General features: G+C 39.5%; 1 protein-coding gene across 1 annotated transcript in view; it reads left to right on the top strand.

Annotated features, from left to right (window-relative positions):
- CA10 (carbonic anhydrase 10) overlaps positions 1-20,181 on the top strand; it is a 490,427-nt gene that overhangs the window by 74,120 nt on the left and 396,126 nt on the right. Inside the window, exon 2 of the mRNA XM_081270629.1 lies at positions 2,499-2,573. Within this exon, the coding sequence (XP_081126755.1) occupies positions 2,499-2,573 (75 nt within the window). The remainder of the gene's footprint in view (positions 1-2,498; positions 2,574-20,181) is intronic.

Genomic DNA, 20,181 nt, shown 5'->3' on the forward strand with positions numbered 1-20,181 from the left:
AGGTTCAGAGGGTACAGCTTTCGCTATAATCAATTAATCCTCTTAACCCTGAGTTCAGGTAGTTTCAGAAATTTATACCCAGCATGTAAGGAGAGGGGCTCAGAAGTTCACAGTCTGCAGAAGTTCACACAAAAGCAGCTTTTTCTTTCCTGTTTTGGGCAAGTTAACCCTTCAAGGACAACACCTGAGAAGGGGAGAGCTTCTTCCCCCCCTTTTCCCCTCCCCCTACCAGCTGTTACCATGGAGCCCAATTAGTAACTTCTCTTAGAAATGTAGACATCTTTGTGAAGCTCCAGATGAAGACCAGAGGCCTTGTTAAAGGATTTGACTTTTTTTTAATCACAATTTGCATATGCAAACACACTTCTACAAACTACTGTACTGGATAAATGTTTGTGAAAAACTAGTATAAGGGCGTTCTGCATCTGGAGTACTGATAACTTTCAGGCCAGTGGCCAAGTAAAATAGAGCAATAGGAAAATAGGAAGTTTACCTAATTGAACTCTTTTGTACAGCCTTTTTTTGCTGATAGTCCTAAAATCATTTGTGGTGAAGATTTCTGGAGAAGCTTAGTTAAGATTTTCTGTGGAGGAGGGGACGCCACGACACAAGTTATTACAAAGGATTTCATAAAATGGTCAGTCGGTGTGAGTGAATTATGTAACTTCTGATGTCATATATTTCTAATTCTAAGCCTTGGGGGATCTCCTCTTGCTCTGATGGCAATGACCCTCCAATGAACTGTTGTGGAAAGAGAGGGTGGATCATACAGTGCCAAGACCCAGAGAAAAATATGAACCCTTGCTGAGGTCTAACCCATTTCTCTCTAACCAAGACAAAGGTCCTTTATTCACTGACTCTCGGTGAGCTCTGCAACCATGCAACTTTTGATCTGCTTTCTCCACTTTGTCAGGCTTGAAGGGCTGCTGCTGACTGATATCAAATCTCCTTGTTTTTCCCTGTTGCTATAAATTCAAAAAGGTTCTGTTGAATCTTCCACTGGGCTTCCTGGCTGGACAGAATCGTTCCAAGCTCTGTTGTGAGGTCACTTCCCACCTTGGCCAGCTGCCCCAGAGCAGGTGCACTGGCTTTCAACTTAGCTGTCTTCAGGGTCTTCCTCAAGGGCAATAGAAACATTTGAACTCTATCCACAGCACGTGGGAGGACAGAGTACTGGGAGACTCAGTGCACTTTCATGCATCTATTACATAGATTTGTGCTTGCACATCTTGAAAGATGATAGCATCCCAGGTCATTAAGTAGGTTTTTTTGTCCCTCTTCTTTTTGTTTCTGAAGTCCCCTAACCCCACTGGCAATTCCAGAAAGAGTGGACTTCTTTTTTACTCAACCTTATCCACAAAGTGTGGTTCAACCACAGAGCTACAAACTGCAGAGGTCTTATTGTCATACGCAGAAAAAAAACTCAACTGTACGCTATGGAAAGACCCCTGGAGCTCAGCAACACTAGGTCATCTGCAACCTGAAGCAATTGAACAAATCCTCTCTCCATACAAAGCCCTGTGTTCAACCCATTGCCTTCTAACGCAAAATGTTGAGTATTACAACCTTGGCTGTGAAGTGGGCGGCTGCAAAGAAATGATTTAAAGAAGAAAATGAAAGTGTAAGTTTAGCATTTACTGTCTACAAGCTAAATTGCAGGTATGATTGAATCTACCTTAGTTTATACCAAGGTGACTGAGAAATGAAATATGAATGCATTTTAATAAATAAAGGGATAAACATAAGTTCATGTGTCACCACCTATATTTTGGAGAATATATATATATATGTATATATGCACATGTATATTAGATAGATAGATAGATAGATAGAAAGAAAATTGGGAAAGTTTAATTTTCCCAACTCACCTGCCACCTGTTATAACTTCAAAGATTATTCAGAGGTCATGTCAGTATGACCTCACAGATCCCTATAATATTTTCCAATATCTTGAGTCTTCCACCCTTTCTCCCATGGTTATTTATACTCTTGTTTTTGTTTTCTTGGGACTTGAGGAAAGTTGAATGTTTTACTCTGTAGCCTTCTAGCTTGGCTCCTTCAACAAACTCCCAATCTCTGCAAACTCAGGGTTTCTATGCACATTCAGGTTTCTGGCCTGGCAGTAGGATGCAGTCCACCTATGACCCTCTGGTCCAATAGGGTATTGTGTGTGTGTGCATGCACGTGTGTGTTTGCATGTGTGTATATGTGTAGGGAAAGGGAGAAGAGAACAGTCAAGAGAAATAGCAGGGGACTTAAATTACTGTCTTTTTCATTTTCACTAAAATTTTGAGTACTTTTTATGAAAATCTATAAAGATATATTTAGATGTTAATAAAATATTTGAAGAAAAGGGAGAAGGAGTATTATTGATATAGTGCAGTTTGGGGGTAGGAGCAGGTTATTTCATGGACATTTACCCTTCCTGTTGGGCCATCCAGGATACAGTACTTTGGAACTATCATCTTATTCTCTCCTCTCTTTTGCTTTTTCTTTAGCTCAACAGAATTCACCAAAAATCCATGAAGGCTGGTGGGCATACAAGGAGGTGGTCCAGGGAAGCTTTGTTCCAGGTAAATGTACATTTATTATTATTTGTTTTAAAAATAATTCTGTTCTTAGACTTTTTTATGGAGTTTGAAATGTTAAGTATCCTGACTCAAGAATTCCTCATTGTAGACATGTCTTGTATCCATATATATGTACCATTAATGGAATAATTAATTTTTAAATGATTTTTAAAGAATTTTGAGGAAAGAAACTGCTATTTCCAGAATTTTTACTTGATACATGCCGTGAAATATATTATATAAGGCAGCATAGTCCAACCTATATGTTGGATGAAGACTCCCTCAAGGGAAAGTTTAATCAGTGAGTGGCAACTTCATCACAACACATAATTTTACATCTGAGCCTACAGTTCTTAGGTCCTTCCATGGACAGAGAATGGAGGCCTGAGGGCTGAAGCTCTGGCTGCTGGCATTTGGTTCAGTGAGGAAGGACCGTTCTTAACAGGAAATAGGAAAAGGCTGACCATGGCAAAGATGCTTGCTGGGATACCTGCTGTCACTGATGTCATTTCAGCAGCACCCATGGTCAGGAGTCAGCAGGCTGGGCCAAGCACCAGCTAAAAATAACAGCACACTGGATGCCGTCAGCATGGAGACAGATGACATGAACCAAAGACTGGTTAGAGCCACAAGCATCACATTTCTTTAGTTTCAAAGCAAGCTAGAAGGTCCTTGTTTCCCCCCATTTCTTTCACCCTCAATATGTTCCTCATCCTTCTGCTGCTGTGAGTCTCTAGTGGGAAAAGAGACCAGGGAGAGAGGAAGAATATTGAAGGGAAGTCAGGTGAGGTATTTTATGATAGAGCTTTCAAGAGGAGTCAATGTGTGGTCCCCACTCGGGGAATAGAGGATCAGTGGTGTCACTTGAAGGTTCTATGGTTGGTGGCAGGTAGAAAAAAGCAGTGACCCAAGTAACCTGGTACATTCTTGGCTGCTCTGTTTTGTTTTATTATTTATTTTCTATTTTTTCAGTAGTGTCTTTATGTGAACTGTGCAGAGCTAAGCAAGTTACCCAACTCCTCTGAGCATCTCTTTTCTCATTTGCATTGTAGGGCGATAATAGGCATTCTTCAGGGATGGCAAGGGAGAGGGGACGACCCAGGAAAAAGCCAGCTGGTTGCCAAATAGCCTCAGAAACCAACATTATTAATTTTATAAAATTATAATGTCTCACCTATTCTTTGGCCCCAGGGTACATAGAAACTGGACTTGGTTAATTCACGTAGGAATGACCGGGTTTCTAATAATCTTCTAATATTTTTTTTAAAAATTATAATTTTATAATAATTTAATTGACACAAGCTATGTTCATGTTAAATGGTATCCATATGGCACTTGACACTTATAATTAGGAGTATCCCTTTATAACAGAATTTTTATTTTTTCCTCTGGGGAATCTGCTTTTCAAATTCAAGATAGCCCAGAGATTACATTTATAATTACATTCTTGTATTTTGTGAGTATGGAATAAAAAGAACAAAGAGGATACCCTCCAGGTTATAATAAGTCTTGCTAAGTTCCTTCTCCAGCTCCCCCAGAGAACATCCCTGGCAGTGACGGACATACCCATGAACGACAGCAGATGTTCGCTGCAACATCTTGCTTTTCTGCTCACATTTTTTTTAAATGGTTTTCCCTCTGTTGTCATATTCTTTCTTTACATATGTTCAAAGGCCTGATTTTGAGTTGGTTGTTGCTTCTCACAGAATCACAGGAAAGAGTTTTCATCTTTCCCTTAGATGTTGATTTAAAAGAGTGTGAGTTTCCCTCATTTCCAGCTGAGGCCTGGCTGGCCTATCAGTTGTGATGAGAGATTTCAGCAAAGTTTGTAGTGAAGAGACACATATGAGCTCTGTCGCAAAAGCAAGTGCAAGGTTAATTTGACTGCAGAATACCCCACTCTGGTCAATTCAGTAGCATTTAAGGAGGACTTACCTAGAGCCAAGCACTGACTTGGGTGCTAATAAAGAGGTAACTGATTCATGATTCTTACTCAAGGCGAACACAGAATCTAAAATATGTCATAAACCCATAACTCATGGTAACCTGGGTCTTTACAACATGTGAAGTATCACAATTGTGCCTTCCTGATGTTTAACAGAACTTCTTGTTTACCTGATCAAATAACTACCTTCATCTGAACCCCACCCACAACCAGGATCCTTGCAGGTAAAGCTCAGGTTTTGTTTGACTATTCAATCTCCATGTGCTCAGGGAAGGAGTCTGTTCTTAGGACCAGAGGGTCATCCTTGGTTAATATCTATGTGAACCACGGGATTTCCTTCTTTTTCTTGTTAATGATTGGTTTAGACATTTGGATCACTAATATTTGGGGGTCCATTTGGCTAAGCCGTCATGCTCAGATATTTGGTCAAATGTGTCTGGATGTTGCTGTGAAGGTGTTTCTTTAGATGAGAATAACTTTTAGATGGGTAGATTTTGAGTAAAGAAAATTGCCCTGAATAATGTAGGTGGGCCTTCAACCAAGTAATTGAAACTCTTAAGAGAAAAAGACTGAGGTCCTTAGAGAATGAGAGAATTATGACTCCCAAAGCTCTTGGCCTCTAAATGCAACATCAACTCTTCCCTGCAGGATTTGGATCTTTAAGTCTCCAAACTCATGTGAGCCAATCCTTTCTTCCTCCATCTCTTCCCCTACTCATCCTGTTGGTTCTGTTTCTCTGCAGAACTGTCTAATATAGACATGAACATGTGACAGGCAGCTCCATCTGACATAGTGTGAGAAAAAGTCTGTTGGATAAACTAGGGCTCAAAAACCACACTAAAGATGGAAGGATGGAAAGATGGAAGCAACCCACATTGTTTGTTTTATCTCCTTTTTGTTTTTTATGAGACAAGGTCTTTCTGTGTTACCAAGGCTAGTCTTGAACTCCTGAGCTCAAGCGATCCTCCTGCCTGAGCCTACTGAGTTTCTGGGACTATAGAGTGTGCCACTGTGCCTGGCTAAGAACCCATATGTTTTATGGTTCACTTGAGGGATGAATTAACCATGGGACTGCTTCACCACTGATTTTTGTTCAATGAGAATAACAAACTTTTTATTGTTCAGGCCACATCATTTCAGGCTTTCTGTTGCTTACAGCCCAAAGCATTCTTCCAGATTCAAGTATCTCAGTATAAAGCTAAGGAAGGAAGGAAGTTGGAACTGGATCTTGATAATGTTCAGGATTGCTCAAAGTGGACACAGAGGAGAAGGTGAGGAATATCAGTCTGCACAAAGAGGAGTGAAAATACATGTTGACACTTCCCAGCGCTAAAAGAAAAACAGGACCAACGAGAGAGGATCATGAGCGAGGAGCTAGCAAGGGTTGGTAGGAGGCAGGTTAAGAGACTCTTTGTGTTCAGTGTTTAGGAGTTTAGACATCTTTCTTCTGAAAATAAGAGATTCCTGAGCTCTGCAGAGAGACAAAAGAGATGTATGTTCTAATGCTAGCTATTGTCACAGTGATGGGGATGTACCGTATTCCAAAAAGGATAACAGGCAGAAACATTAATAAGGTGGATTTTGTTTGATTTTTTTTGTTTTGTTTTGTTGGTCTAAGTAAGGGATGACACACTTCTAAATTAACACTATAAAAGCAAAGAATATTGAGTTGATCATGTTTTTGAAAAATTAGCACAAGACTTTGTTTACTAGCATTTCAAGTATATCTATAGAATAATGAAATATGGATATATATGGATATATATACACATATTTTTTATATATACACACATATTATATATGTATATACATACATATATATATATAACATGTATATAACACATTTATAATTTAGCATAAACACACATTTAACACATTTCAGGAATATTTGTGCCAAATATTGTCTCTTCGCATTATATTTATCCATAACAGTAGGAACATTGGGTGTTGGTCTTAAAGGAGATGCTATGCTAAGAACTGAGATTGCAAAAAAAAAAAAAGATGACATCTAACTTCTTGGAGCTTACAGACCAGGGGGGGGGGGCATCAGTTGCTAAACACCAAGCAGCCCCTTATCACCCCCCAGCACCTGCTTTGTGTGCCAATGTTAGAAAGGGAAGTTTCCATCCTCCTTTTCAGACAGGAACAACAGAATTACGGGCTTGCTTCCCATTTGTAACATTGGATCATAAAACCCTTGGGGTGTGTATTTTTCCAGTGTCATGAAGTCCAGAGCAGAAGGGAGCCTCACTTAGATTCTTTCACCTCTAAAGCACCACACCCAGGCCACTGAACCGGATCTCATCAGCTCATTTGTCCAGCAAGCTCTCCCCGAGCACCTGCCTTCAGAATGGCCATACTAGATCTTGAGTCCCAGTGGAGATTCCACTGTGGCCTCCAAGAGCTGAGGATGGTGAGAAAAAGCTTAGAAATGTCTAGTATCATCTTATAGTATTTCCAAGATTGTCATGGAGAGAGTTTCAAGCTACCAAGTCTGAGATGGGAAGGAGGGCATCCATATGAGGTAATGCCCTGAGGGCTAGTCAGATTCTGCTGGAGAGAAAAAGGCAAAGTGGTGTTTCAGAAAGAGAAGCAAGATGGACAAAGGCCTGGCAGCAGGTGACACACTAAGCCAGGAGAACTCAGGGAACTAAGGCCTAGGACAGCAGCAAGGGTCTGATCATGGAGTGCTGTTTCAGCTGGGAGTCTGGATTGTATTCTAAAGACACTGCGAAGCCAAGGGAGGGACTGAAACTACCGCGGAATGCAGACGATCCGACCCAAGAGGGTGATGTGGACTAAGATAGGAACAGTGAGGACTCCAGGGAGGGTCCAGACTTTGGTGACAGGGACCTCATCTTCTACCTACCTCCCTCTCCAGAATATAGTCAAGCAACAGAAGCTCAATGTTTGCTAAATTTATTTGGGTCCGAACAGACAGGAATCTTTGACCCTTAAAAAAAAAAGAAACAACAGTCTGATTCAGGAGATACCTACTCTTCATCCCTGGAAGTGCTATTTTTATTATTATTATTATTATTATTATTATTATTATTATTATTATTCACAGCAAACAGTACAAACTGCAATCCAAAGGGAAAGCGCTGGGCCTTTGAAGTCCAATAGAAATAGTCTGGAGATTAGGAAGGGCCTCCCTTAGGAAGCCAAAGGAATCTAAGACTGAAGATTAGGAGAAACATTACCAGTTTGATAATAAGTGTGCTTAGAGAATTATTCCAGAAAGAAAAAAAAAATGGGCCTGAGTAATGGCTTGGAGGCAAGCATGGGTATTATACATATAAGAAAGGGACAGAGGTCACTGTGGCCTGAGTGTCAAGTGACAGAGCCAAGTTGGTTTGAGATTGGAAGTGGTCAGAAGCCAGCCCCCGGAAGATCTTATGGACCACACTCAGTGTTTAGAGAGAGATTCTGGGAAGAACAGGAGGATGGTAAACAGTTCCAAGCAATTACTATTCTACAGAAATCTAGAAACAACAAAAGCTCATGAAACTGAGTTTCTGGGCCATCTGAATGATTAATAGAGGAAGTCTTAGCTGCTGCTTATCTGTTCTGGAACCAAGAAGCTGTGTTGGCTTACCACCCCATCCTCTGACGCTTTCTCTAAAATTCACTAGAAATGGTTCATGCAGGCCCACAAATTCTCCCAACATGCTATTTCCCACCCGTTCCTTATTAGATACTTTTAAAATCTCAAGATTACAAGAAGATGAAGGTAATTATACCCTACCACCTGTGGTTGAACACTGATGTCTAATTAACTGTGTTTTTCAAAATGGCCAGTTTTCTTTGTTTAAAAAAAGTCTCATGCTTGACATCAGTAATGAATATAAGAGCTCTTTTTATCCCAAAACTCCTAGGAAGTTTAAAAAAAAAACTCAAGGAAGGAAAGCAAGCTGGAATGTGGTGAGTCCTCGCTAATCCAGGTTGGCCTCACTGGGGTCATGCACCACAGCCTCCTCATTCCTCCATGTGTTAAATGGTATCTGGTTTTCTATTGCTGCTTAGCAATTATCACTTGCTTAGCAGCTTCAAATGATGCACATTTATTGTCTCACAGTTTCCTTGGTTCAGGAGTCTGGGCAGGGTTTAGCTGAATTCTCTGCTCAGAGACTCACAAGGCTGTAGAAGGCGTCAGTCTGACTGCTTGCTCATCTGAAGCCAAGCTCTTGTAGGTCCTTGGCCAAATTCATTTCCTTCCTGCTATAAGACTAAGGCCCTGAGCTCCTTGGCTGTGTGAAAGGCCACAAAAGGCTGCTATAAATCTCATTCCAAATTGATCATGGGCAACATTTGAAGATGAAATAGACATGTTCTGACATAACATCTTCAAATCTTGAGGTGGGGACTTCTGTTCTCTGGATGGGAATTGCTCTTCTTGACTTTGCTTGAAGATCTGCAGAAGAAGATCAAAGCTAGTCTCCTGTCCATAACCACCCACCCCCAACCCTTCTTAGCCAATGTTTCTGGATTTATAATAAGGGTAGAGGATGACAGAGGGGGAGGAATTTTATACACAGCTCCCAGAGTTTAGTTTGGGCAACTTACTGGCAAGCAGGGCTCCTCTCCAATGCAGGGACATAGGGAAGCAGGGTAGGTAGGTGGCACAAGGTGGTAGAGTCTGCCTGTGGGCAGCAGTCATGTGGGGCTCTCCCACGTGGTTGGCCAGTTTGCACTGCCAATGCATTGCCCCCTATGCTCATCTCTCTGGCTCTTCTATAATCTGCCTTGAAACTCTAGCTTCTGTCACCTCTCCCCACTCAGCCCCTGTGCTTGTGTGGGTGCCTTTCCAGTTGTTGGTTCATGATCAGTGTTCACTCCTAGCTTCTCCCTTTCTCCTGGTCCATCTCTGACCAACAGGCTCCACCAACTCTGACGTCAGGTGTCACTCAGGACATGGGCTTGCTTCCCTACGTGATCGCTATGTGATCAGTGCCAACCTCCTATTCATCTCCTTTTGAAGGAAAGAGGATCCCACTGCCAGGAAGCTCATCTCCCCTCCAGCACCCTTATACACACCCCTGTTAAAGACATTATGTATAAAGTCATTGTATTTGTTTCCTATGGGTGTTGTAAAACATTGCCCCTGATTCGCTGGCTAAATACTATTCATACTTAGCTTCTGGTTCTGAAGGTTGGATGCCTTAAAATAAAGGTGTCAACCAGGCTGCGTACCTCTGGCACTATGAGGGAATTTGTGACTGCCTCTCCATTTCTAGAGTCTGTCTGCATCACTTGGCTTTTGGTCCCTCCTCCCAGGACTCCAGCCTCTGCTTCCATTACCACATCTCCTTCTCTGACTCAGACCCTCCTTCCTTTCACTTAAAAGAACCCTTGTGATTGCCTTCAGCCCATCTAGACAATCTAGAATGAGCATCTCAATATCTTCAACCTAATCATCAACACAGTCTCTCTTTTGCCATAAAAGGTGACACATTCACAGATTTTGAGGATCAGGATGTGGACATCTGGGGAAAACCATTATTCTGTCTTCTACAGTCACATTGTCTCCAAAGCTCACAGAAGAACACTAACCTATTATATGAATGCATGTATTGTTTATTAAAACACCTTCACTTACATTACCTCTTTCAACTCTAACTATATCTGCACTATTATTTTCCCTTTTTCAGCTAAGAAAGCAAATCAAGTCAGGTGAAATTATTGACTTAAGTTTCTGATGCAGGCTAGCAGAAAGCAAGTCTGGAAACCAGTCGTTTACTTCTGATCCTGTGTGCTTCCTGTCCCAAATATGTTTAAATGTTATTTTCAGAAGTCACTGTTTCTTAGATAGAATGAAGTTCTATTCTGCTTATCTTCTAGTAAAAAGCAAACTAAACAGTCAAAAAATAAGATGTTATGCTAGATTAACCTGATCAAAGTTCTTCAACATACACCTTCTATCTAGACACAAACTAACATTTGGATCTAATTTACTACATTTTAGAAAGCCTTTCTAGTTGTCATCTTTTGAAGCAAAATTTTTGCTTTTGAAGAGTTTCAGAATTACAGAAAAGTTACAAAGATAATAAATGGAATTTTTGTATACTCTTTACCCTTAATGTTAATGTCTTTCATTAGCATGTACTAAACATTTGTCACAACTAAGAAGCCAACCTGAGTGCATTACCATTAAGTAAACTTCAGATTGCTTTAATAAAAAGGCTCTTTTTTTTCTCCATGATCCAATTGGTTATACCACATTGCCTTTAGCCATTGTGTCTCCTTGATCTCCTTTGGGCTCTAACAGCTTCTCAACCTTTCCTTATTTAGGACTTAGTCTTCAGGTGTTCTGGTCAGCTATCTTGTAGAAAGAATGTTCCTCTTATTTTTTTAAGAGAGAGAGATAGAAAAGAGAAATATATATATATATATATATATATATATATATATATATATATATATGTTAGTTTTCGTCAGACACAACATCTTTATTTTTATGTGGTGCTGAGGATCGAACCCAGCGCCCCGTGCATGCAGGCGAGCATGCTACTGCTTGAGCCACATCCCCAGCCCCCCTCACATTTTTTTAATGCTTTTCTCATGGATAGACTGGGCTTTCCAGTTTGGGGGGAATATTCTAAGATTCCATTCCATCAGGGGGTCCATAATTTTCAGTGAGTGTTTTATCTCATCTGTGACACATGTTGAGAAAGACAGGAAAAAATTCTTCTACCAACAGCAGGTGGGAAAGCCAATAAAGCTAGGTGTTTGTCCGTGGTGGTAAAACCGAAGACCAGTGGGCTAGACTAGAACCAAGTGTGTTTGCATTGACAGCTGGAATTTCTCAAATGAGATTATACTTCAAATCCCATCCTAATGTCTCACTTTATGACAATTCTTTGCTACAAAGGCCTATGTGGACTTTTCTTGTTTGGGAGTATAGAATTTGGTTTTAATTTCTCTCCAGGTTAATACTTGATGTTTTCAAAAGCCCTCTGGCAAACCGTTCAGTCAAGGGACTAACTCTCTATCTCTCTCTGTTAAAAGTGGTCAGCGGAAACAAAACTATGGGAGTTCTTGTTTTAACCCTACTGTTTTCTTGAGTGGGGAGTGGGTGGGTTATCAAACCAGTATTCTCTCCTCTGGACTTTGCTTTTATTATCAACCTTTTTCCTCCTTTCGATCATGGAAGTAGCAAGAATTACTAGAATGTGCTCACTGGTTTTCTTTTCCACAAATCAAACAGGAAACTTTACACAAAGTCACTGGGCATCTCAGTATCTTGATTTCCTCACATATAAAATCAGGGTACTGAACTGCAAAGTTTTCAGTAATTCATTCCAGCTCCAATATGTTTACTTAGAGTTTGCTAATATGATAGAAGGTTGGTTTGGGGGAGAGACTAGCAACATTAAGAAATAGAATAACAGTTTGATCACAGATAATTTTGTTTTCAATATTGGTGTTTGGAAGTGGAGTCAATAATGTAAGTGTCTCTGTCTAGATTTCTGACTTCTCATCCTAAGAGACAGCAGGCAGAACTTGATGGGCATATTCTCAGTATAGGGGGGTGATGATGTTACACTGACTCAACCTCAATTACAAATACTTTCCATCATGTTTTTTCCAGAAATTAGATGGATACTGTTCAAAATTTACTCTGAGCTTGATACGTGCCAGACATCTTGCTAGACGCTGCTAATATAAATAACAATAAATGACAGTTTCTGATCTTAGGAGCTCACAGTTGGATTTAGAGTCAGACATGCAAATCAGGAGTTACAGTCTAGGCTGACAAGGGTTGGGAGGCAGATATGATGAGATCCCTTGGATATACAAAACAGAAAGCAACTAACTCTCCCTTTGTATCAGAGAAGGCTTCACAGATGAAGACTTATCTTGAGACAGGACTTAAAAGTTATGTGAAGGCATCTGCCAGGTAATAAGATAGAAAAGAACATCGTCAGTGGATTAGACATGATGGAATCCGAGCTACTTCTAAACAGCAGGTTGTGGACTTCTTGCAAGTAAGCACTTCTATTTATCACTGCATTGATGACAGTCCCTGTTATTACCACTCTTTAGAGCTATAGAATGAAACGGGCACTAGACTCAAGATATCATGTTTTGAGTCCCACTCCGTTGTGTACCAACTCTGATATATGAAAATCACCTACCATCTCAGAACTTCTCATTTGTAAAATAAGGGCAATAAAACCGGTGTCTCAGATATTTTTCTAAAAATTAAATTATATACTAGACCTAATTGTGCTTTATAAACAATGAAGGTGTATGAAAGTATTACTATTTTTGTAATTACTATAATTTTGTGTTAGGCTATTTAAGGTTACAAGGAAGAGAGATGCTCTTTTCACACTACTCTGAGTTTCTAAAACATCTGTCATCTAGGGAGGCACTATAAGCCTTTTAAATACATGTTAACTACATCACATTGAACCCAAAGATATAATTGCAGTGCAATTATATAAATAGACATGAATAAACCTGCATGTATACTTCAGCACAGGCAGGCTTTTGGGGGTAAGCTTGCAGCCATCCAACAGGGAGTACTCCTGTTGGATAAGCTTTTGCACCTATCCTCAGAGATCCACGGTGTTCCTGGTGTTGTACACTAATCCCTGGCCAATCAACCCAGGTAGCTTTAACTAATCAACCCCTTGGCAAGTACTTCTGGAACTTCAGGACCTTTCACATCAGAGATACCAAGGGAGACCCTGTGGGAGCATTCTATGCTAGGTGAAAACAGCCAGGGGTGCATTAACTATAGAAAATTTTTAAAAAATAATAAAACCCACAGAAAGTTTGATCTACATTTTATTATTCCCATATGCTGGAAGTTCTAAAAATGCCACTAACAAAATACACCTCCCTCCAGAATTCTCTTGTTGGTCAGAGCTCTAAACTATAGCTGTAATTACTGTTCAGTTTTAATAAAATATGTGTATAATATTAAAATTAGCATGTTTTGTTGCTTATCCTTTAGTAAGGACTGTGTTCTACACAGAAGTGAATTGGAAGAACCATCATTTATTCATTGAGCCCCCAACACGTAGAGACTCAATTACATATGTTTGTTCCAAAAGGATATTTCTAACAATCCAGTTTAGTGGAGTCCAGTGTAAGGCAGTGTCTGTGTTTGTGTCTGCAGACCTTCATATTCTTGAATCTAAACTGATGCTTCAAAATAAATAAGTGTAGCACTATGATTATAAACACAAAGAAACAGAATTTGTATTACTTCAATGATGTTATTCAGTGAGACTATTTGAAGTTGCTGTCTGGACTTAAGATGCTGAAGCAAAATGTGAACTGCAAGATATAATATTATTGTTTGAGAAGTATAATTTTTAGCTCACGTGGATATTCAATTGATTCTGAATCTTGTCTTTAACACTTAAATTCCTTTTTAAATTTTTTTTGTTCAAAATTAAGGGAAGAGCAATAAAAACTTATTATTTGAATTTGTTTGATTCTTGTGTAACGATTACAAAAGGGAATGTGTTTAGACAGAGGATATTATTAGCGGTCAGATATTTTAGGTGTGTTATTATATATGCTCTTAGGCTCAGTAACTTTTCATTCACTAAAAACCCATCTAAGAACTGGACAACCCCAAAACATAGCTCATGGCTGCCTTCCGGCCATGAAACAAACATGTGTTTTCTCTAGATGAGGCAAAGGGGGTGAACGTTTACGGTATGGTCCCATAATCCCCTGGTCTCCCAGCTAGAGGAAAATCTTTCCTTCCCTCCTCCGCTGAAGTCTTGTAAAAGATGACAAGCCTTGGTTACCTTACACAACTTTACTGAAAAGCAGCTTGGTGTTCTAATGGTAAGAGGTGCTCATTGTGCGTAGTTGTGTGATAATGGAATTGTTTAGAGGATGCACAGCAGAGTGCTTGAACCTCAGGTTTTTTCAGGTGGAAGATAAGCAAAGGCAGCAAACTATAACCCCCAACCAAGCATCTTTTTATACCTGCAAAAACATGAGAGGGAAGTGTATGGAATTCCATTCACTGAATAGGAATCTAACATTCTCCAAAAGACAAACCACATAACAATTTTTTTTGTGTGTGTGTGTAGCGAGTATCCAGCATGAAATGCTCTTACTTTGGGAATTTGGCAGCTGAAGTAAGCCATCTTTCTTTCCCCAGCCTAGCCTGGGTTGCAGACGCATAGTTGGCTGGGTTGGGGAATTTATTCTCCCCACCAACCCATTCTTTGCCTCTTAATGAGTAGTCCCAGGGTGACTGTGGTGAGTTTTGGATTCAGACTCTGAACTCCCATACCCTGCTAGCCATCATCTCTCCTCACTGAACAAAACTGGGTCTTCTATCCCTGCCCAGTGTAAAATCTCGGGTTCCTTTTCCAACTCTGTCTCTGATCACCAGTGATTCTCCCTTCAGACACTCCTTTCCTTTCTGGAGGAGTGCACATTTCTAGATGGACAGTTTCTAGATCTGAATGTTCTCTTGCAGACTGCTACACCTGCCCTTCCTCATCTTACTTCCTAAAAGAGCATGCTCCAGAGCCTCTTCCTCTGTCTTCAGAGCCCTTTTCATCACCTGCTTTATGTCAATTACAAAATCTCCAGCACCAGTTTCAACCTCTTCCCAGTTACAACCTCATTTTCCAAACTTTTGGACAGCTCAACCTCCCCACCTGAGCATCTGAACTTCACAGGGTGTAGTCAATGTCCACAATAAAACCTATAATGCTTCCTTTGAGGCTGCCTGTCTTACTCCTGGAGATTTGAGGGGTTTTTCTTCCCCTATAATGATCTTTTTAACATTACCTCAATTGCCCAGAATCATGCCTTAAAGTGTCTTATATTTAGACCACACCTTTCTTGCATTCATTTTTCCTGGGAAAATATTCCCTTTTCTGTGTGGGTATTCAAGAGAAAATGTGCCTTCATCTCATTGGTGTGAGACTATATCCGTAATGCATTACATTATTATAATACCTTTTATAATAGTGTATTGGTTTCACAATGTATTTATACTCCTGATTTTTAGTCACTCCGATTGTATTATGGCAGCTTCTTTCTTGAAGGCATTCCTCTTGAAGTTCTCTAACTTTCTACTCGAATGCAGACTGAGTGCTTTCTAAGCTTGTTGCTCAGCTATCACACAGCCTCTTTGTTTTTGACCTTACTTGCTGGGTCATTTCTATTCTTTCTCTTATCTTGTAGTATCCTCTTGAATCCACTTTATAATTTTCTCAACTCCATATCTAAGTTTTGCTTTTCTTCTTATAGACAGGGTGGATGGATGATCAATTCTTTGGGTCCTTAAGTGTCCAATAAGAGAGATCTTTCTTTTGCTCTCACACTTGAATGAGAGTTTGGTAAGAGAATTCTACAAAATTACTTGCCTTCAGATATTTCTAAGCATTACACTACTGATGCTCTCAAAGTGTCCTAGTCGAGGAATCTGATGCTTTTTTTAGGCAAATGTTACCTGCCAACTCAAGCCATTACAAAATTTTAGAACATTCACTCTCCTCGAGAACCAGAAATGTCACTGGGATATAATACACGTACACGTACTTGTACTTTTTGTTATTATTATTTGTGTTTAGCATGTTCGAATGCAAGTTCCAACAGGGGAAAAAAAGTTTTGTTTTTTTCTTTTATTTTGTTCACTGATCTAAAAATGGTAAGAAAAATGCCTGGCAAAAAGCTGGAGCTCAATCTTATTGATAAATGAATTAATACTCAAGTCGTTTATTATCTTAGGGCATTTTTCTTCTGTTATTTCCTTTGTTATTTTATCCCCTCTGTTCCCATTCTGGATAGGATTTGGAACATATGGATCTCTCTTCTAAGCCTTTCCTTTTATACCATCCACAAATTCCACATCGTTTTCTTGCTCAGATAATTTCCATTTCTTTCGATTACTTCCACTGTACATCATTGACTTTTGGCAATGTTTATTGTTTTGTACAGGGCTAGTATTAACTTTTTTTAATTTGGTATATCATATTTTAGTTTGTAAAATCCGCCCTGGTTTTATGTTCATCCTTTTTATGAGCAATTTCCATATTTTAGAGACAAATTATTTTCCTAAACCACTAGAAGGATACTAATTGTATTTTTTAAAAAATTTTCTTTTGTCTTTCTGTGTTGTTCCTCTTTGATAATTTTGTTTCTTTTGTGCTATTGACTTTCCTCAAATGTGTAATTTTCCTTGGCCATTTTTTTTCCTGTTTTAAGCATAAGACCCCATTGTTTGTCATTGGGAACTCGTGTGGTTTCCTCTGTAATTAAGCTTACTTTATTATGGACTTCTATCCCGAATAAAAGGATTAAAAATGAAGCATGCCATAGGAACCAGCTAGAAGACTATAACAAGCAGGTGAGAAATAATAGTGGCTAGACCTGAAGAGGAAGGAATGAAGATGGAGCTAAGTTGAGTGATTCTGGATTTGTTTTGGAGGTAGTGTCCACAGGATATGTTCATGTCTTCAACGGTGTTATGATTTGAATGTGAGGTGTCCACCTAAAGCTCACGTGTGAGACAATGCAAGAAGGTTCAGAGAAGAAATCATTGGGTTGCAAGAGACTTCACCCAATCAGTGGATTAATCGTCTGATAGGATTAATTGGATGGTGACTGAAGGCAGGTGGGGTGTGGCTGGAGGAGGTGGGCCATTTGGGGTGTGGCTTTGGGGTATATATTTGTATCTGTCAAATGGAGACCTGTCTCTTTGCTTCATGATCATTGTGTGAGCTGCTTCCCTTTGCCTCACTCTTCCTCCATGACGTTCAGCCCCACCTCTATCCCTGAGGAATGGAGCCTACTGCCTGTGGATTGAGACTTACAAAACTATGAGCCCTTAAAAAAAGTCGTCCTCTTCTACAGTTGTTAGGATGGGGTCTTCCAGTCACAGCAGTGAAAAAGCTGACTAAAATAAATGGGGAAGAGTAATGAAGGGTGTATTTTAAGTTTGGGGTTTCAACAGCTCTGTGAACGTTGATATCATTGTCTGAGTTGGTAAACTGTGGAAAATGCAGGTTTGGGTGCATCTTAAATATTTAAGCCGTGTTAATTTTGACATTCTTGTGCAATTCTCCATCAAGAATTTCATAGGAGGTATCCTGTTGGCAGTACAGGTCAGAGGAAACATACCGGTTTGCCTCCTACCACATACCAGTGAAATTCAGAGTCAGAGTGCGTGGTACTGCCTAAAGAGAAAATAGTAGTTCAAAAACATAAGATTGAGAATGAAGAAAAGCAAACATTTTAGGAGATGGGCAGAGATAGGAGAAGTTTCACCCACTGTAACAAGTCACATTCATATAGGACTTCAGGAACATGGTAATAATTTGTTAGTTTTAACCACATTCAGCCACTTAAAAAACATTTTCAACAGGTATGAGTCCAAGGAATTTATGAATGTTAACTCATTTATGCCTCACAACCATCCCATGAGGTAGTTATGATTACTGGCCTCCCTTTTCAAATGGAGGCACGTACAGGCTCAGTAATTTACTCAAGGTCACATAGCTAATAAGTGACAGAGTTGGGAATAAAACCCAAGTCTAGCCCTAGAATCCAGAAATTTTTGTAGCTATTGTTGTTATTGCAGTCCTAGGGATTGAACCCAGGGGAACTCTACCACTGGGCTACATCTTCAGCCCTTTTTATTTTGAGACTAATTGCCCAGGCTGGCCTCAAACTTGCCATTCTCCTGCCCCAGCCTCCTGAGCAGTTGGGATTATAGGCATGTGCCACTGTACCCAGCAAATTCACACTCTTAATTAAGCTGCTGTGGTACATCCCTGAGCATCCCGTGTTCTCACCTGGGTTCAGTGAGACGTGGTCATTAGCAAACATGAGAGGTGGGGATGGAAATCTATCTCCTCTGCATTGACCTTCTAAAACTTGATTCTAACCATTGCCACTTTTAACCAACATTGCTCAAACCTGTCATTTCTAACTACAAAATCATTCTTACGTCTGTCATTTCACCATATTCCTTGTGCTACCATCCTGATTTCACACTTTCAGAATACTGGGATACATTCCTAGCTGGTTTTTATTTTCCTCATGCTCCAATCATTTTTATCCATTGCAACTAGATCAATCAATGTACAAGAGTATCTTGTTATATCCTTGATCAAAAACCATCAGTGACCTCCCATTTCTTACCAGGGAATGTCTGTATTCCTCCCCCTCCCTTATCCAAATTCATTTGTAGTTTGCCTACAACTTCCAAACTCATCTGTCACAATTCCCCAGCTACTCGACAAGTAGCTACTTGACAGCTACTGCTGTCAACCTGGACTAATTAACTATTCCCTGAGTGTGTCCTCAGCATTCTTGGCTCAGCAGCTTTGCTGTGCCTCTCAGCCCATTCAAATTCTTTCCCTCCTCTTCTCCACCCCAACAGCTCCTATCTCTGCCTGGGGAATCTGACCCATCTCATACAACCCAGCTTTAAACCTTTCATGATTCCTTGATTTTCTGCTGAAAAAAAAAAAAAAAGATCACTTTCTGTTCTGAATTTATAAACTTTGTACTCTTTTTGATAGCCATCCTGTTATAGGAATTTGTGTGTACAGATTGTCAAATCCTAATGGGAAAGTTGTTTATCTCTTTTCAACCCCTGTAATGCCTGCACTATGCCTAGCTAGCAGGCTGTGCTTCATGCATTTACATACTTGATAAACAGATGTAGGTCTTCCTTCTCAGCTGCTTTCCTATCTGATTTCTATCCACAGAGCACTGCCCTTTTCCTCTCACTTTCCAGTGGAATGATTCTGCTTCCTAAATGCACTCACATCATGGAGGGATTATTACACCTGTTCCCCAAACATATACTAAAAAGCAAGAAAGCTAACTGATTAACTCCTAGGTGAAACCTCTTGCAGATAGGATGAACTTTGAACAAAACAAGCCCCCACCACAGTGTGGCTATCAGTATACTGCCTTGCTGATGCTTCAAGAAAAGAAATAACCTCCCCCCAAATATAGGTTGTTTTACATTGGGGGTACTGGGAGGAGCTATCAGTTTGTAGATGGGACCCAAGTCCCTAAGACTCATTTTTAAAATCTGAATAAGAACAAAAGTTTTAGACTTTCATTTTATGAATGTCGTATTTTTTTCTTCATGAAACATTTCCTAACTGGAATTTATTTTTAAGATGGGGAGAGAGAAAAGAGTTATAAGCTAGATAGTTGCAAATACATATAAGCTAGATAGCTTGAGTATTTGGACCAGAAAAAATAAACAGCATTTACTAAGTTTTAACGTTATGGTTTTAGTAATAAAAACAAGATATTAAATCAAATATACAATATGATTCAATTCTGTTTTATATTTTCTCATAACTGTAGAAGAAAAACCCTGGAAAGAAAACTGTAAAGTAGAAAAAGTGCTAATCTCTGGATGATAGGGTTATTTTTCTTCTTTGTACATTTGTGTCTTGTCAAATAATTAGCATGCATTACTTTTATGTGACAATTTTATTAAAATACAGCTTTTATTTAAAAAGAAGAATTTCGGAAGAGGGAAATGTTGAGAGTTTTCATAGAACTGATACTAAATTTAAGACATAAAAATCTCAGTCTGGTTTTTTTTTTAATTTATCTTATTGAAATATAGTTTAGTTACAGTAAAATTCTCTAATTTCAGATTTATAATTCCAGGAGAACTTTGCAAAGGTATTCAGTCCTGTA

This window comes from Spermophilus citellus (genome assembly GCF_964194105.1).
Source record: "Spermophilus citellus genome assembly, chromosome: 17".
NCBI lineage: Eukaryota > Metazoa > Chordata > Mammalia > Rodentia > Sciuridae > Spermophilus > Spermophilus citellus.